General features: G+C 39.7%; 1 protein-coding gene and 1 pseudogene across 1 annotated transcript in view; both read left to right on the forward strand.

Moving 5' to 3' along the window:
• The first annotated feature begins 2,395 nt into the window (after positions 1-2,395).
• Positions 2,396-3,794, forward strand: LOC107736935 (one cut domain family member 2 pseudogene; annotated as a pseudogene).
• A 1,841-nt stretch (positions 3,795-5,635) lies between these two features.
• LOC107736895 (one cut domain family member 2-like) overlaps positions 5,636-19,374 on the forward strand; it is a 25,346-nt gene continuing 11,607 nt past the window's right edge. The window contains exon 1 of the mRNA XM_016548288.1: positions 5,636-6,959. Coding sequence (XP_016403774.1) covers positions 5,855-6,959 — 1,105 coding nt within the window. The 5' untranslated portion in view covers positions 5,636-5,854. The remainder of the gene's footprint in view (positions 6,960-19,374) is intronic.

A 19,374-nucleotide genomic window follows, 5' to 3' on the forward strand; every position in this document is an offset into this window, starting at 1 on the left:
AGTGAGTGAGAGTGAGTGAGTGAGTGAGTGATTGAGTGTGTGTGTGTGTGTGTGTGTGTCTGTGTCTGTGTCTGTCTGTCTGTGTGTGTGTGTGTGTGTGTGAGTGAGTGAGTGTGTGCGTGCATGTGTGTGTAAACCTGTGACATGTTTTCTGAAAGTCTTTCTGATATATAAACTCACCACAGCACTTTCAAATCTCTTGTTTTAGTTTAGTTTTGTCGTATATCTACAGATGTGGAGGCCCCTTGAGATACTGGACGTTTATTTCAGTTCGTCGCATTAAAATCATCTGCATTTTCAAGTAAAATTTCACATAATACTAATATGCAACAAATAATACATCGTAAAACAATAATGCATCTTATAAACCACTGACCAGGTTTTTATTGTTTTGCTTGACATCAGTTATTGTTATATTGATAGGCCTATTTTGTAAAAAAAATTCCAGAATGAGAAACATAATGTATAATGACATGCTTCTCTAAAAATCTAATTTATCATTTGATAAAGGCTGAACGTGTTTCTTTACGCTGTCCACTCAAGTAAATCACATTTTAAATATGCACAAATGATCGAGAATATTAGAAAACAAACCTCAGGACTGTAAAAGTAAAAAAAAAAAAAAAAAAAAGTGTTTTATTACAGAAGGTTAACATTTTATGTTCGCCGAGCCCAAACAGTGTGTTGCCATATTTGCAGCTGCACCGCGATAAAAATATTAAACGGCTTTAATAGCAAAAACACTGGTTGAATTTTTCAGTTCGTATAAGACATAATTCAGACGCATCAGCAGCATCACGGGGTCCGAGGCGCATTGATTCTGATCAATAGTGCTGCACTTACACAGCAGATGGCCGGAGAGCGACAGAAACTCAGGCCTCTTCAGCTTTTAGCTTGAAAGAAGAACTTATGCATCATGATCATCATATAATAACAAACTGAAGTGTGTTTCATTTAGGCTACACCTAATCCATTCAGATGAACACAAAATGAGTTAATCTCATCACAACTGAACGTTTGCCCTGAAACTAACGCGTATTGTTACAGTAAGCCTAATCTAAATCAATGCTTTTTTTTTCGTTTCAGTGTTTTATTATGTGAAGCACAAACATTAATCAGAGTATTTATTTATCAGCTTGATACTGCAATCAGCAATCATCAGATCAGACTTTACAGAAATAAATCGTTTTGCATTTTAAATAACCTAAACTATTAGGAAAATAGGTTTAAATAGCACCAGATTATCTTTTTTTTTAACTTTTAACTGTTTTTTTTAGGTGTATGTTGATAAACATTTTATTAATTATAATTTTTGTCTCATATACTGACAGGCTAATATTTGATCATTTTGGGTTTATCTGCATAGGCCTGTAAATATGAATTGACTATTAGCAAAAAATGTGTTCATCATCTGTTTCTAGCCATTTAACTATGAAAAAACATTTTTTTTTTAAATAATAATTTCTACTCCATTTTCCAATTTCATGAATCAGATTTACTCTATTAATCAAATTAAAGTGGCTCAGAAAGTTTTGGCAATTTTGGCTTTTTTCTCTCTTTTTCTTTTTCTTTCTTAGAAAACATTTTACAGAACATGTAATAGGCATATTTTCTGTCTTCATGCGCTCTGGTGATTTTTGTCTAGATGTAAAAAAAAAAAAAAAGTGTTTTTAGGTTCTATAAAAGCGTAATTAAAAAAGTACTATTAAATAATATATAATAAAAACACAAACTCTTCTAAATGGAACTAGTATAATAAAAACCGTTCTTTTATCAGACTGGACGTTTGTTGTTTTGCGTTTGAGTTTAAAGCTGGTAAAGTGAGCTTGAGGTTTAGACTATTATATGCATTTAGAAAGAAAACAAAGTCCACGTTGGAACTATCTCTCTCTGTTTCTCTCTCTCTTTCAAATATCGAGCACGAACATCAGAGCACGAATCAAACTCGTGTGTGTCCGACACTGAATCTCGGCAGGTATACAGACACTTTTCCTCAATCTGTGGCAGCTGAAAGACCGGGGAGAGGCTTGTGGAGGACACTGGTCCCCCCGCACCTCCTGCTCCTCTGACAGCTGATCAAAAGAAAAATAGGGCACGCTTTTCAGACTTCTGTCGCTCATCCTTAATTACAGTCGCTTTAAACAAAAGCAACATCTGCGCATCCTCCAAACAAAATAGCAACCTGCATTCGAGAAATCTGTTCCTTCTGAATCACTGCAAGCCACACTGCGCGTGAAAGAAGTTACAGTGCAAGTGGATTGATCGATTTAGAGTAACTCTAGCGAGAAGGATAGGGTTTGAGGTTTAAAACGAACATGCTTACTAAAATTACAAAGTATGCTTTTTTTTTGGTTTGTCTAGAAGACTTGCACTGCACGGTGTAAATGTGTGCCCAAACAGAAGACGCAGGAGGAGTAGAGGGCTCGGACATGGGGAGAAATCAGCACTGGCCCGTCTGATAGAGATCGGTGTTTTTTATTTATTAAAAAGGGAGAAAAAAAACCCGAGAGGCCTTAGGAGAGGAAAAAATAATAAATAAATAAAAACAAACACGGAGAGAAACCCATCCCTGGCACAAAGCTGGGCATAAATCAATGGACTGAATGAAGACTGCCTATAACGCCTATCGATGCCTGGCCAAGGATTTGGATGCGTACGCCATGAACCCGGAGATGACAATGGACATTTGCAGCCTGCACGGTGGAGTAAGCCTTGAGCAGGACTTGATGAGCGGCCACAGCCCCCATCACAACCGCAACCCGGGGGCTTCCTTGCGGATACACCAGGATCTGACCGTGGCGCCGTCGCGCTCCGCGATGGTCTCCAGTATGGCTTCGATTCTGGACGGCGGCGGCGGAGGAGAGTACCGTCCCGAGCTCTCGCTGCCGCTCCATCACGCCATGAGCATGCCGTGCGACACCTCCCCATCCGGGATGAGCGGCACCTACACCACGCTGACCCCTCTGCAGCCCCTGCCGCCGATTTCCACCGTGTCCGACAAATTCCACCATCCGCACCATCACCACCATCACCACCACCAGCGTCTCTCTGGGAACGTGAGCGGCAGCTTCACCCTCATGCGGGACGAGAGGACTCTACCAGCCATGAACAACCTCTACAGCCCCTACCACAAAGACATGAGCGGGATGGGGCAGAGCTTGTCCCCTCTGGGCAACGGCTTGGGCTCCATCCACAACGCGCAGCAGACGCTCCACAGCTACGGCGCGCACAGCCACGACAAGATGCTAAGCTCCAACTTCGACGCGCACACTGCCATGCTGGCCAGAGGGGACCAGCACCTCTCCAGAGGCCTCGGTGGCCCCGCGGCGGGCATGATGCCGCACCTCAACGGGATGCACGGGCATCCGGGCCACCCTCAATCCCACGGGCCCGTGTTGGCTTCCAACCGGGACAGACCGCTCTCCTCCTCCTCCTCCTCCGGAGCGCCGGGCTCCGGCTCGGGTCAGCTGGAAGAGATCAACACGAGGGAAGTAGCGCAGCGCATCATGGCCGAGCTCAAGCGCTACAGCATCCCGCAGGCCATCTTCGCGCAGCGGGTGCTGTGCCGCTCGCAGGGCACGCTCTCCGACCTGCTGCGGAACCCCAAACCCTGGAGTAAACTCAAGTCCGGCCGCGAGACGTTTCGCCGCATGTGGAAGTGGTTACAGGAGCCCGAGTTTCAGAGGATGTCGGCCCTTCGGCTTGCAGGTAAGACAAGGTATCTGCTTTTGAACATCTTCTGTGTCCGTTTAGGCTTTAGGGCGCGTGAGAACCTTAATTGTGCGCGATTTTAATTCATTTTACAAGCGTCCTGAGTGAAACACTCTATTGCACCACCACTTGTTAGTTTTTTTTTTCTATTGTTTATTTACTTTAAAACATCAAAAAAATGGTGCAAGTGCATGCTGTGGAAGAGCTGCTTCAATCTCGGTGAAAAAAAGCTTTCAGAGGTGCTGAATAGGGATGTGTTGGTAATTACTGGACTGTTATTCCCCTCCTGCCCCTCTACATCAGGCGTGTTGCCCCCTCTAGCGATGGGCGGTGCAGGACCCCTTTTCCTTTGTTCGGATGAAGAAAAAGCAAGACTTGAATTTTGCAGTTTGGCGTTTGAGGTGTCAGAGACGGTGTCCTGTTGTTGAATAGCATCCTATCAGTGCATTAAAATAAAAGCTTGGTCCGTATCGATTTTTAATTTGTAGGGTGATGCACAATTATTCACTGAAATAATGGACAGCTCTGATGCCTCATGCATTGTGCAGCACCAGCGCGAGCCTGTGCATTAACTTCTGCTGAGGAAAACACACAAACTGTGCATCTTTTGCTTAAAGAACTATGCATTTGACTGTCAACAAAAGATTTGGAGAAGGAGCGAGCGTTTGAGCTGTTAAATCACATACCAAAACATGAGCATTTTTGTCAAAACATGTCATCATTGATTCTTTGCATATGATGCATTCAGCTAATGAAATGCACTATGTGAACGGCCACAGAAGGCGATTGTTTCGTCAAGCAAACAAATGCATTTTCTTTCATCAAGAATGTGATTTTAAGCAGAACTGTGCTTTGAGATGTTGGCGTAGGCGCTTTAATGCTGTTTCCCTGCAGGGCTCTGGTCTCACAGATGGCTTTGGGTTGGGGGGAAGGTATTATGTGATCTGCAGGGGAATTGAAAAGAAGAACAGAGGCTGCAGCGGCTCGATGAATTATTGATAGAAATCTCTGCGTGACCCTCAGCTCAACGCACAAAACGTCACCTTGTCTTGGGTTAAACAGGCAGAGATGTGCAGCCCGGCACCTGCCTTTTGTTCCGCGTTTTAGAGAAAGAATGTGAAAGAGACACAAACAGTGAAGCTAAAATAGAGGAGTTGCACGTCGTGACATCAGAAACGTCTGACTCAGAGAGAATCACTCAAGAATACAAACAAGACAAGAGAACGATCGGCTCGTATTTACTGTGTGTGCATTTATATTTATAGCCCCAGAATTAATATGCATAATTAATCTTTTAAATATTAATATAACGTGTGTAATGAGGAAGTGTTAGATTCGCAGACGCGAACATACTTTTGATATTTAAGCATATGTACAGATCTTCAGTGTTTAAAATTATGAAATCTGACTGTAGATAGATAGATAGATAGATAGATAGATAACATGAGCGGGATGGGGCAGAGCTTGTCCCCTCTGGGCAACGGCTTGGGCTCCATCCACAACGCGCAGCAGACGCTCCACAGCTACGGCGCGCACAGCCACGACAAGATGCTAAGCTCCAACTTCGACGCGCACACTGCCATGCTGGCCAGAGGGGACCAGCACCTCTCCAGAGGCCTCGGTGGCCCCGCGGCGGGCATGATGCCGCACCTCAACGGGATGCACCACGGCGGGGACCCCGTGTTGTTTTGTAGAGGATGAGCCGGATAAACGATCCGTTTGCTGCGCCGGTGAAGCGACCATCTGACGCCAGACTCCAGATGCAAAGGCAGCGACTCCGAACGGCTTCGTGGAAGCGTCAGCGACTGGCCACAGGCTCGCGCGCGAGGAACGCGATTGCACCGCCGGCGCGTCAATCAAGGCGAAATCTCCTCCCCTTTCAGCAGGGTCGGGTGCGCGCGGAGCAAGCCCACCCCGAGCACCTCCAGCTGCCCAAACAGAAGACGCAGGAGGAGTAGAGGGCTCGGACATGGGGAGAAATCAGCACTGGCCCGTCTGATAGAGATCGGTGTTTTTTATTTATTAAAAAGGGAGAAAAAAAACCCGAGAGGCCTTAGGAGAGGAAAAAATAATAAATAAATAAAAACAAACACGGAGAGAAACCCATCCCTGGCACAAAGCTGGGCATAAATCAATGGACTGAATGAAGACTGCCTATAACGCCTATCGATGCCTGGCCAAGGATTTGGATGCGTACGCCATGAACCCGGAGATGACAATGGACATTTGCAGCCTGCACGGTGGAGTAAGCCTTGAGCAGGACTTGATGAGCGGCCACAGCCCCCATCACAACCGCAACCCGGGGGCTTCCTTGCGGATACACCAGGATCTGACCGTGGCGCCGTCGCGCTCCGCGATGGTCTCCAGTATGGCTTCGATTCTGGACGGCGGCGGCGGAGGAGAGTACCGTCCCGAGCTCTCGCTGCCGCTCCATCACGCCATGAGCATGCCCTGCGACACCTCCCCATCCGGGATGAGCGGCACCTACACCACCCTGACTCCTCTGCAGCCCCTGCCGCCGATTTCCACCGTGTCCGACAAATTCCACCATCCGCACCATCACCACCATCACCACCACCAGCGTCTCTCTGGGAACGTGAGCGGCAGCTTCACCCTCATGCGGGACGAGAGGACTCTACCAGCCATGAACAACCTCTACAGCCCCTACCACAAAGACATGAGCGGGATGGGGCAGAGCTTGTCCCCTCTGGGCAACGGCTTGGGCTCCATCCACAACGCGCAGCAGACGCTCCACAGCTACGGCGCGCACAGCCACGACAAGATGCTAAGCTCCAACTTCGACGCGCACACTGCCATGCTGGCCAGAGGGGACCAGCACCTCTCCAGAGGCCTCGGTGGCCCCGCGGCGGGCATGATGCCGCACCTCAACGGGATGCACGGGCATCCGGGCCACCCTCAATCCCACGGGCCCGTGTTGGCTTCCAACCGGGACAGACCGCTCTCCTCCTCCTCCTCCTCCGGAGCGCCGGGCTCCGGCTCGGGTCAGCTGGAAGAGATCAACACGAGGGAAGTAGCGCAGCGCATCATGGCCGAGCTCAAGCGCTACAGCATCCCGCAGGCCATCTTCGCGCAGCGGGTGCTGTGCCGCTCGCAGGGCACGCTCTCCGACCTGCTGCGGAACCCCAAACCCTGGAGTAAACTCAAGTCCGGCCGCGAAACCTTTCGCCGCATGTGGAAGTGGTTACAGGAGCCCGAGTTTCAGAGGATGTCGGCCCTTCGGCTTGCAGGTAAGACAAGGTATCTGCTTTTGAACATCTTCTGTGTCCGTTTAGGCTTTAGGGCGCGTGAGAACCTTAATTGTGCGCGATTTTAATTCATTTTACAAGCGTCCTGAGTGAAACACTCTATTGCACCACCACTTGTTAGTTTTTTTTTTCTATTGTTTATTTACTTTAAAACATCAAAAAAATGGTGCAAGTGCATGCTGTGGAAGAGCTGCTTCAATCTCGGTGAAAAAAAGCTTTCAGAGGTGCTGAATAGGGATGTGTTGGTAATTACAAGCCCCTCTACATCAGGCTTGTTGCCCCCTCTAGCGATGGGCGGTGCAGGACCCCTTTTCCTTTGTTCGGCTGAAGAAAAAGCAAGACTTGAATTTTGCAGTTTGGCGTTTGAGGTGTCAGAGACGGTGTCCTGTTGTTGAATAGCATCCTATCAGTGCATTAAAATAAAAGCTTGGTCCGTATCGATTTTTAATTTGTAGGGTGATGCACAATTATTCACTGAAATAATGGACAGCTCTGATGCCTCATGCATTGTGCAGCACCAGCGCGAGCCTGTGCATTAACTTCTGCTGAGGAAAACACACAAACTGTGCATCTTTTGCTTAAAGAACTATGCATTTGACTGTCAACAAAAGATTTGGAGAAGGAGCGAGCGTTTGAGCTGTTAAATCACATACCAAAACATGAGCACCTTTATCAAAAAGCCATCATCGATTCTTTGAATATCATGCATTCAGCTAATGAAATGCACTGTATGAGCAGCCACAGAAGGTGATGGTTTTGCCAAGCAAACAAATGCATTTTCTTTCATCAAGAATGTGATTTTAAGCAGAACTGTGCTTTGAGATGTTGGCGTAGGCGCTTTAATGCTGTTTCCCTGCAGGGCTCTGGTCTCACAGATGGCTTTGGGTTGGGGGGAAGGTATTATGTGATCTGCAGGGGAATTGAAAAGAAGACCAGAGGCTGCGGTGGCTCGATGAATTATTGATAGGAATCTCTGCGTGACCCTCAGCTCAACGCACAAAACGTCACCTTGTCTTGGGTTAAACAGGCAGAGATGTGCAGCCCGGCACCTGCCTTTTGTTCCGCGTTTTAGAGAAAGAATGTGAAAGAGACACAAACAGTGAAGCTAAAATAGAGGAGTTGCACGTCGTGACATCAGAAACGTCTGACTCAGAGAGAATCACTCAAGTTTTGTTTTCATGCTTGAATTTCATGCATGTAAATGTTGACTCGGAGCTGGAATCTTAACCCTTGTAAAACCTTTATTTTGTATCTCAGCGATGCCACAGAGGAACTGTTTTTGCTTCCCTAAAGAACCTTTAGTTCTTAAAATAATTGTTTTTTCTTAGTGTAAAGAACATTTAAAAATTTTAAAGAACCTTTAGATTTTGTCGAATGAAAGATTCCATGGATTTAAAATCCATTAGTGCCAGTAAAAAAAATCTATATTTTTAAGATAAATTTGTTAATTTATGCACTTTATTCAGTATAATATAATGCTGAACTGACTTTAGACTCAGATACTTAGAAATTAATTTCATATAGGCCTACAGTGGGGTCCAAAAATCACCAAATATATATTATCTGATAATATTCTATTTAACAGTATTTAAACTGCATATAAACAAAGTCTTGTGGAAAATTTCATACATGTAGTAGTTATGATGATAAGTAATATTTCTGATTGTACACTATTTTTAGGTGACTAATGTAAGTAATAAGTGTACAGACGGACAGATTTTCTTGCTTTGATTGAAGACGCTGTTCGTTCTTAAATTATGATCTTCAGGTTTTGCACTTTTAGAGTACAACTTGACATTAAAGTCATTTAATTAAATGTTTTACTTAAACTGTTATGCTGATAATGTCATTTAGAATGACTGATTTAAATAAAAAAATAAAAAGGGTTTCTAAACCTCTTCGTATACTCATACTTGAAGGTATACATACAGATTTAATGACTTATTCGTCTTCTTTAAGCATAGCGGTGCTGGTGCCTGATGTCACAGGAGAAAACGAGCCTGTCTTTGCACTATTAATTTAGTCAAATCAAACGTGGCGTCTGACTGGACCTCATTCCAGTCACACGGTGCAGGCAATCAGCCATCGAGACGAACCTCGGCCTGTGCCGTCCGCCACAGACAAACAACTTTATTAAGTAAATGATCAAAGGGGACAAGCGCTGTTATACGAATCAGGACAGAGTAGATTGAAAAAGAGCCAGTGCTGGAGGAACACGGGGTCCCGGCCCGTAAATAAGAGCGCTGGAGATGGATAAATATACCACCAACCCATGCCAGACCGCATTCTGAGAGATGTCTCTTCTGATTTGGGCTTCTGCAATGACTATTTCACTTTCCAATTGAAGACGGACAGGGCAGGACAGGGAAGATATGAAATGTCTTTAGATAAACAATGGGGTCTGAAAGTCTGAGAGCACATGCATTTTTGTAATTTAATACAAATTGTTTATTTACAAAATATATTGACAGAAAACAATCTGAGAGAAAAGTTGGAAAAAACATGGAAAAATGTTCTCCATCATGTAAAAGCATCTTGAGCATCTTTAGGAAATCTGACCATCTGTACAAGAGTCACATGATCAGCGACACACATTTACTGACATTTGATCCTAGAAATATTGCAACAACTCAAATATTTCTTCATTTTGACATCATTTGCATTTTTTGGCATCCAAAAGCTATTTATTTCCAGGTTTGCATGAAAAAATCCTAGATTGTCGATGTGGTCTCGGACATTTGGACACCAGTGCATATTTTTATTTAATTCCAGGTTTGCATATAAAAAAATCAAAAATTTTAATTGTGGTCTCAGACATTTGGACACCGTTGTAGATGATTATTTATTTCAAAGTTTGCATGAAAAAAAATGCCAAATTTTAATTGGACACCAATGTATATTTTTATTTATTTCAACATTTGCATTAAAAAATCCAAAATTTTCAATATGGTCTCAGATATTTGGACGCCACTGTATATTTTGATTTATTTTCATGTTTGCATGAAAAAAATACTACATTTTCAGTGTGGTCTGTGCCATTTGGACACCATTGTAAAATATTATTTATTTCCACATTTGCATGAAAAAATACTAAATTTTCAACGTCATATATTTGGACAGCACTGTATATTACAGAAGCGGTCGGCCGATATGGGTTTTTAATGTTCAATGCGATACCGATATCTAGAGAACATGTTGGCCGTTGATGATGTCAATGACAATGCAGATGTATATGCAAATTTAAATTCTTGTTAAATTAGACATTTTTATTGCAAGATATGAAATTCTCTTGAAAATAGCAATTGCACACTATCAATTTTGTAGTGCTTAGTAGACTCCAAATGACCTGGCTTGGCCGATATATCGGTCAGTGACTAGTTAGAATATCTATATGTATTCTGTTACGATTAGGTTGTGTAATCAGATGTATGAATGACTTTAAGATTTTAATGAAAAATGAAAGCAAAGATTATATAGGCTATATATCAGCAAGATTAGCATATTTTTAATGCTGGGCCAATCAGGCATCATGTTGTCAGTGTGTTGTTTTCTGCACTTGTCAAAGGGCAGAACCAGGACAAAGAGATCAAAATCCCAGGCCAGCTCTGCTGTTTATTTTCGTCCTGTCATTCGGTAATGTGTGTGAGTTATGTCACTTTCTCAAACAAATATGTGTTGCTGAACGACGGCGGATCGATGCGGGTAATCTTTTAAAGATTAAAAGGGCATTAATGTTGGCAACAATAACATAAACGTGTGCACCCAGTTCGCATTGATCTGGAACCCGATCCGGACTTGTTCCAGTAAAGCTGACGCTGGAAGAACATTCCCAGCAAGCCGACTGACTTTGTGCTAAAAAGACTCCTGGCGGGCTATTCTGAGCCACACTCGCCTTGCTTGTTTAAAAGGATCATTAAAGCTGATGAAGCCGCCCAGATGAGACGCGGAATCAACGCATAACCAAGCGTAGATGTTTTCCAGAGGATTTTAGCAGGATGTTTAATCACTCTGGCTCTGTGTGGAAGAGGCCGGCTTTAAAAGGATGCGCTTGGTGACCTTCACACAAAGACCAGGCGAAGCGTGCGTCTCGCGGATCCAGATAATTATAATGGCTTTGCGGTGCTTTGAGGGGCCGTTTAATGATGAGATTCTCTCCTCAACCCAATAAGTGTGGAACACGGGCCAAGAGAGTGAAATAATCCCGGCAGAAATATGATTGGCCGACTGATTTATCAGATAGCCTACTCTTGTTTTTGTGGTCAAGCTGCTTTTCCACAGTCTATTCCAATCTTATGGAAGATGTCCTAGCATCATATTATGAAAAAACAGCATTGCCTGTTATGTTGTTAAGATTATGACACCTTACTTCATTTGTTAACATTAGTTAACATGAACTAAGAATGAACAATACTTCTGCAGACCTTAATTTAAACTTTTACAAACACTTTTCGTGTTTGTTAACATTAGTTAACACACTCTGAAATAACACAAACAAAAAGAAAAACAAAGATTAATAAATGTTGTAAAAAATATTGCACACTGTTAGTTCATGCATTAACTATTGTAAAGTTTTACCAATTATGCTTTATTATTCTAGACATTAAATTATCTAAATTAGGTAGACTTTGAATATGTTTAATTGTGGTTCAAACTCACACAGATCTGTATTCTAGAGACATTAATATTCTCTATGGTTTGGTGTTTTTATATCTATAATGTATGTATTTCACTCATCTTTTGCTCTCTGAACGGTTCAGATCATTTGAAAAAGATTTTAATTGTATAAGTCTTAAATTTTTAGTCCTGTTTTAATCAGTCCGATAATATTCAGCTGATATATACAGTTCATTGGGGCTAAAAGTTTAAAAATGCTTCTAAATTCTAAATTAATTCAACATTTGTTATTGCAAATGATACCGGCATAATAATTTTTAATAAACATTAAATTTTATGTCAGAACTGCTTTGTTTTAAAATTTTCAAAATCCTAAAACCGTATTTCCATGTTTAAATCCCAGATATTTTCCTCATATGTATCTTCTAGCACAGATCTCTGAAGCGTGCATTCATGCAGTAGCAGGTTGTTTTTTTGTTTTGAGGTGAAGTGATGTGATTATCTCTGTGTCAGACTGAAATGTCTCGTGATTGGGGGATCGCTGTCAGCACCGGCCTGAGCAAAGGGCAAAGTTTTTGGTCTCTCAGCCCCACAAAACGGCCCGTGATGCTGCTGTCAGTAAGCAAACAGTCAGCGAAAACATGTTTTTATGGAGCGAGTCTGTGGGGGATTCATTGGTCTGTCAGTTTTTCTTTTTATTTGGGTTTTATACTTTCGTTCCAGCAGTCTGGTCTGTTTGATTTCATGTTAGTCATCCACAGATGAATGATATTAATTGCCTTGTGTGTGCAGCATGATAAAGTTTATTCCATGTAAACCATGTAAAAAGTTTATTCTTCAGTTTATTCATCATGTCTCTTAGTCTGCAGAAAGAATAGGCAACTTTTAACTTCAGCTATGAGGAAAGAGAAAGGTTCATGTTTGCTTTTCTAGAGGACCGAAGCTGATAAGAGCTTACCTAATAAAACACAGCCTTTATTTACAGTTGGGTCTTATGTTCTTTTAAATAGAGCTTTTGTTAGAGGAATAGATAACAAATTCTGCCATAATTTATTCACCTACATGTCGTTCCAAACCCATTTGCTATTATTTTGTGCATTTATATTTATGCATTTGGCAGATCATTGCATTGCATTCCCTGGTAATCGAACCCATTCCTAAACTTCAGGAATATTTTCCTTATAATGCAAAAGGAGAAATCCTGAATCTTTATGCAACTCTTTTGCGTACAACAGTTCATAATCATATCTGTCAAGCTCCAGAAAGCCATGAAGTACTATAAAAACGTTCATATGATGGTAGGATTTAGAGTGTTTCTGGTTATTACTGGAGCTGTTAAATGGAGACAGTAAATGTCTTTTGCTCTTTTTGTTTGGAAAAGAGTTGCATGCATATCTGCTTTTATGTTTTAAGGATGAAAAAGTCTTACGGGTTTGGATTGGCATGAAGGTTGTATAAATAATGACAGAATCTTCATTTTAGGATGTGATGCAATCAGGATTTGTGTACTCTTAAGACAGGTTGTTTCTTGCCAAACAAAGATATGATATGAACAAAAATACCTTTCTAAGTAATCAGTGTTGCTTATTTATCTGTGGCACTTTTGTGCATTTGTAAGCATTCAGTGTGTTTGTGAAGCTGATTGGATCGTTGGCTGATGTTGTTGATGAGTGTTACCTCATCAGCATTGTTTCAACACACCGTTTGTGAGCGTTCTGATTGGCTCTATCAGTGTGCTGATGTTTCTGTCTGGTAACAAACCTTTGAACCGCTGATGTCATCATTTAAGACCTAGATGAACTCTGACCTTTTATTCACTTGATCAGAGAACATTTGTTCTGTTCCTCATGGAGATCAAGAGATACAGTAACTCGGAAAGTATCTGGACACTACAGGCAAAACCAGTTTTTTTTTCCTTTCCATGTACTGGTCATTTTTGAGATTTTGGGCTGTTTTGCTTCCATAACATATCTTCTTTCAGACAGTGGAAAGAAAACATCCAAGATACACATTTAAGTGTTCATTTTATTGCACTTTATCTATTTGCGTCTGTAGATTTCAATTTCAATACATATCTTTAAAGTTTTATTCTCCACTTCAGCAGCACTTACATACACCAAAACTTACAATTTTATTCATGTCTATATTCTGAAGGATTTTACTGAAGGGTTTGTTCATATATCATTCGCCCTGATTTATATAACATTTTATATCTAAAAACATGGTTAAAATGCATATTTTTAAAAGCCATGAGTTTCTTTCTCCACTTCAGCAGTACTTACATACACCAAAACTTACAGTTTTATTCCTCTCTATATTCTGAAGGATTTTACTGAGGGGTTTGCTCATGTATAGTTCGCACTGATTTATATAACATTTTATTCATAAAAACATGGCAAAAATGTATTCTGACTGTTGACAGTATTTTCAGATTTTTGGAGCAATAAAAAGAGATATCCAAAATCCCCTCTATAAAAACCTTTAACACTAATATATCAACAAAATCAAACAAGAATTTTGAAACTGGCTTTATCCAGCGTTCAGATTTATTTTCTGGAATTACATGCAAATGAGTGCAATTTTAATTACATACCGCCTCACTTGCATGTTTAAACATATTAGAAACATTTAATACAAAACAATTGTCTTAATGTACTGTGATTAATCAACTAAAATCGTCTGAATGTCATTGCATTAGATATCAAATATAACAGCAAGTGTTGTTTATTTGTAAAGAAAGATGCACAAACACACTTTACAAACAAAATACTTAACAGTACGGTTTGAAATGATAAAAAAATAGTTCTAAAATCACCAAAACACCAGTAGATTAAAATACATTTAATGGAGAACAGATCCTGTAATATTTCATACATGCACATATGTATTTGATATCTTTATAATTGTGATTAGGGTTGCAAAGGGGTGGAAAATTTCCTGTAAATTTCTGGAAAATTTCCAAAAATCCCTGGAATATTCAAAAAAAAATCCTGGAAAGTTTCCAAAATTTCGGGAATGTTTCCGAAATTTACTGGAAATTTGTCACCTTTTTGCAACCCAAATTGTGATGCATGTGAAGAAATGGTTTTGGGGTTACTGTATTTAATTCTGGCCAAAGCGAGATGATCCACTGCAGAGAACACATGACTATGTCTCTCTCTCTCAGTTTCGCTTCCCCTCCTCCATCTCTCGGCGAGGTGTCCGGTCTTCACATTAAGGATATCCGCACATGCACAAAATGACACAGCTAAGTGCAAGACTACAGCATAATGCATTTAGCACGTCCTCTCGCTCTAACACACACTCACACACATACACAGGCCACTTCCAGAAGAGCGTGTGCTTAGAAAATGGTTGATATTGAGATCGGAAGCATTTGAGCGTCTTGGCGTTCGCACGAGAGATCACACGACAGTGAGAGTATGAAACACTAGCCAAATAAAAAAAAAGAGTGATTTTCTCTCATCTGTTATGGGGAGGTTTCAGCGAACAAGTGAAAACATCATTACTGATCGTGTTTTGTGGCGAAATATTGATCTGATGTCACCCACCTCCCCCCTCGCTCTCCATTTCTCTCTTTCTTTGTACTGTATCTCTCGCCTTTTCTCCCTCATGCAAATCTGAGGACTGTAAGATGCATGTGACAACTTGAATTCACAAAAGGCATTACAAGTGCTTAAGCTTTTAACAAAAGTTGAGTCATTTTTATTTAAACTAGTTTCAGAAATTTGCATGCACTAGTTTCAGAGCAAACTTTGACTTATAATTAGTGATAGAGTGATATTAACCAGGCTGATTAATTGATGTATATTTTTTATATATATCTATACATCATATTTATATATCAATATATTTATATATCAATTTTATATATTTATATATCAATATATCATATCAGTGTTATTTTAGTATATTGAGATACTATTATAGTTTTTATTAATATTTTGAATTAAAGGTTTTATTTGTTGTTTTCATTATTTAATGTTTTAGTAATTTCATATTCCTCTCTATATTCTGAAGGATTTTACTGAGGGGTTTGCTCATGTATAGTTCGCACTGATTTATATAACATTTTATTCATAAAAACATGGCAAAAATGTATTCTGACTGTTGACAGTATTTTCAGATTTTTGGAGCAATAAAAAGAGATATCCAAAATCCCCTCTATAAAAACCTTTAACACTAATATATCAACAAAATCAAACAAGAATTTTGAAACTGGCTTTATCCAGCGTTCAGATTTATTTTCTGGAATTACATGCAAATGAGTGCAATTTTAATTACATACCGCCTCACTTGCATGTTTAAACATATTAGAAACATTTAATACAAAACAATTGTCTTAATGTACTGTGATTAATCAACTAAAATCGTCTGAATGTCATTGCATTAGATATCAAATATAACAGCAAGTGTTGTTTATTTGTAAAGAAAGATGCACAAACACACTTTACAAACAAAATACTTAACAGTACGGTTTGAAATGATAAAAAAATAGTTCTAAAATCACCAAAACACCAGTAGATTAAAATACATTTAATGGAGAACAGATCCTGTAATATTTCATACATGCACATATGTATTTGATATCTTTATAATTGTGATTAGGGTTGCAAAGGGGTGGAAAATTTCCTGTAAATTTCTGGAAAATTTCCAAAAATCCCTGGAATATTCAAAAAAAAAATCCTGGAAAGTTTCCAAAATTTCTGGAATGTTTCCGAAATTTACTGGAAATTTGTCACCTTTTTGCAACCCAAATTGTGATGCATGTGAAGAAATGGTTTTGGGGTTACTGTATTTAATTCTGGCCAAAGCGAGATGATCCACTGCAGAGAACACATGACTATGTCTCTCTCTCTCAGTTTCGCTTCCCCTCCTCCATCTCTCGGCGAGGTGTCCGGTCTTCACATTAAGGATATCCGCACATGCACAAAATGACACAGCTAAGTGCAAGACTACAGCATAATGCATTTAGCACGTCCTCTCGCTCTAACACACACTCACACACATACACAGGCCACTTCCAGAAGAGCGTGTGCTTAGAAAATGGTTGATATTGAGATCGGAAGCATTTGAGCGTCTTGGCGTTCGCACGAGAGATCACACGACAGTGAGAGTATGAAACACTAGCCAAATAAAAAAAAAGAGTGATTTTCTCTCATCTGTTATGGGGAGGTTTCAGCGAACAAGTGAAAACATCATTACTGATCGTGTTTTGTGGCGAAATATTGATCTGATGTCACCCACCTCCCCCCTCGCTCTCCATTTCTCTCTTTCTTTGTACTGTATCTCTCGCCTTTTCTCCCTCATGCAAATCTGAGGACTGTAAGATGCATGTGACAACTTGAATTCACAAAAGGCATTACAAGTGCTTAAGCTTTTAACAAAAGTTGAGTCATTTTTATTTAAACTAGTTTCAGAAATTTGCATGCACTAGTTTCAGAGCAAACTTTGACTTATAATTAGTGATAGAGTGATATTAACCAGGCTGATTAATTGATGTATATTTTTTATATATATCTATACATCATATTTATATATCAATATATTTATATATCAATTTTATATATTTATATATCAATATATCATATCAGTGTTATTTTAGTATATTGAGATACTATTATAGTTTTTATTAATATTTTGAATTAAAGGTTTTATTTGTTGTTTTCATTATTTAATGTTTTAGTAATTTCATGTTTTAGTAATTTAATGTTTTAGTAATTTTCTTGTGTGTTTTTGCCATTTAAGTGTTTTTGGCAACTTGCTGAAATAAAATAGGTTTATGTTTTTAGGTTTTATTTTATTTCAAGTAACAAAATGTTTTAATGGTTTTAGTTTTAGTTTCAGTTAACTATAATAATCCTGATATATACCGACAGCCTAGTCAATACATTTTGTGTAAATATTGTAAAATAAGAGTTTTGTGTAAATCTCTCTCTAGATATCTGCACTCAACCCATCACTAATTCTCAGTATGGATTTTTCTTGCATTTTTAAGATCACACAAACCATCTGATCTCAGGGTTTTCTGCATTTGTTTTCAGAAATGAGCTTCAGCTGCATGTATAATTCAGTGGTGATCAGAGAGCGGTTGTTTTTGTGAAGTCATGGCACATAATGTACTGTACAGAGAGAACTGGCAGAGTAAAACTACTGTGTGTGATGTGAAGACTGCAGTCAAAGTGAAATTTGCCATCTTAATGCATGTTCCCGGTTTTAGAGTCAGTGATTCATCAGTGCATGTTATTGCAGTAAAATGTAATGGTGTGCTCTAACTCTGAAAAGACTTTCCTTATCCGCTGACGTCATGTAGACCGTGTGGGCTGATGTTAATATGTTTAACGTGTGTGTTTCTGCTGCTAAGAAACGTTTGTCTTTATTTTTGTTGCGCTATTTTTCCAGGTGATAGAAAAATATGTATGGAGAAACATGTACGGAGTCGGAGTTAGTCACTTGAAACAGATGTAAAAATGTGGCACTGATTTTAGATGATATCAGTGAATATATAAATACATTTAAAGGTCAAAAAATCCTTCAGGAATGCTAATGGAATTTGGATCCAGTCCTAAAAGGATTTATTGGGTCTATCAATAGCCAATACATTAATATATTATAATATAATTGCTGAAAATTCACAAAAAAAATAAAATAAATAATAATATGGCCAAATACCATCTGATTTATTTTCTTGACCAATTTATTTTTATTGCACATAAGAATTGTTGGAGAATCCATAAAGAATCTTGAAGCATCTTAGTGTATTTTTTATTTGATTTATTTATTTATTTATTTATTTTAGTATTGTTTCCATGTTATGATACACATTCCATTAGCAATTATGAGCAATTTTATTTTTAGTTTATGTATTATTGTTGTTGTTTTTTTGTAAATCTCCATGCATTTGCTTAATGTTTTTCACAACAAACAGAGATTACATTTTTCGTTTTATTATTATTATTATTTTTTTTCAAATTTCAGTTCATCCAGTGCAATTAAAAAAAGATTAGTAAATTTTAATAGATTTTTATTTGATGTATTTGGTATTGTTTCCAAATTATTCCATTAAACATCACTAGCATTCCTTTAGGAATTTTTATACTTTAAATAAAATTCCAGTACATCTGATTGAATACAGTATATAGGGTGATGAAACAGGCTGGTCTTTGGGTTCCTCATTAATTACTGAAGGTGTAAGCCGATACTCAATACTGGCAAGAACTGATCGATTTCATACGGCGGGGTCTTTTAGGGCAATGCGGAAAGCGTTCAGATACAAGTGAACGACGGCGGTGCGGTTAGGACCGTTCCACTGGACGTTTCCTCACACACACATTGATTTACATTTGCCAACGAGGAAAGATAAACCAGCAGTGTGAGAGCAGCTCTTACCCGTTTGATGAAAGGCCTGGGAAACCTGAGGTATTGATCGGATTGATTGAACTCTACCCCTTTTAGAAAAGCCCAAAGTTGACACCCTTCTCCCATCATGGAAATGGTAAATCCCTTTGAATAATATAATTGCTTTTTTGATCGCACTGTAAAGCGCCATGAGAGCTCGTCCTGATGGAGTCAGTGTTGCGTGGACACCCATTGACGGCTGAGATTGTGTTTCTCTCTCTCTCTCTCTGTGTGTGTGTGTGTGTGTGTGTCTGTGTGTCTGTGTCTGTGAGTGTGAGTGTGAGTGTCTGTGTCTGTGTCTGTGAGTGTGAGTGTCTGTGAGTGTCTGTGTGTGTGTGTGTGTGTGTGTGTGTGTGTGTGTGTGTGTGTGAGTGTGTGAGTGTGT

The sequence above is a fragment of the Sinocyclocheilus rhinocerous genome, unplaced genomic scaffold (assembly GCF_001515625.1).
Source record: "Sinocyclocheilus rhinocerous isolate Xijiao unplaced genomic scaffold, SAMN03320098_v1.1 scaffold2868, whole genome shotgun sequence".
Classification (NCBI taxonomy): Eukaryota; Metazoa; Chordata; class Actinopteri; order Cypriniformes; family Cyprinidae; genus Sinocyclocheilus; species Sinocyclocheilus rhinocerous.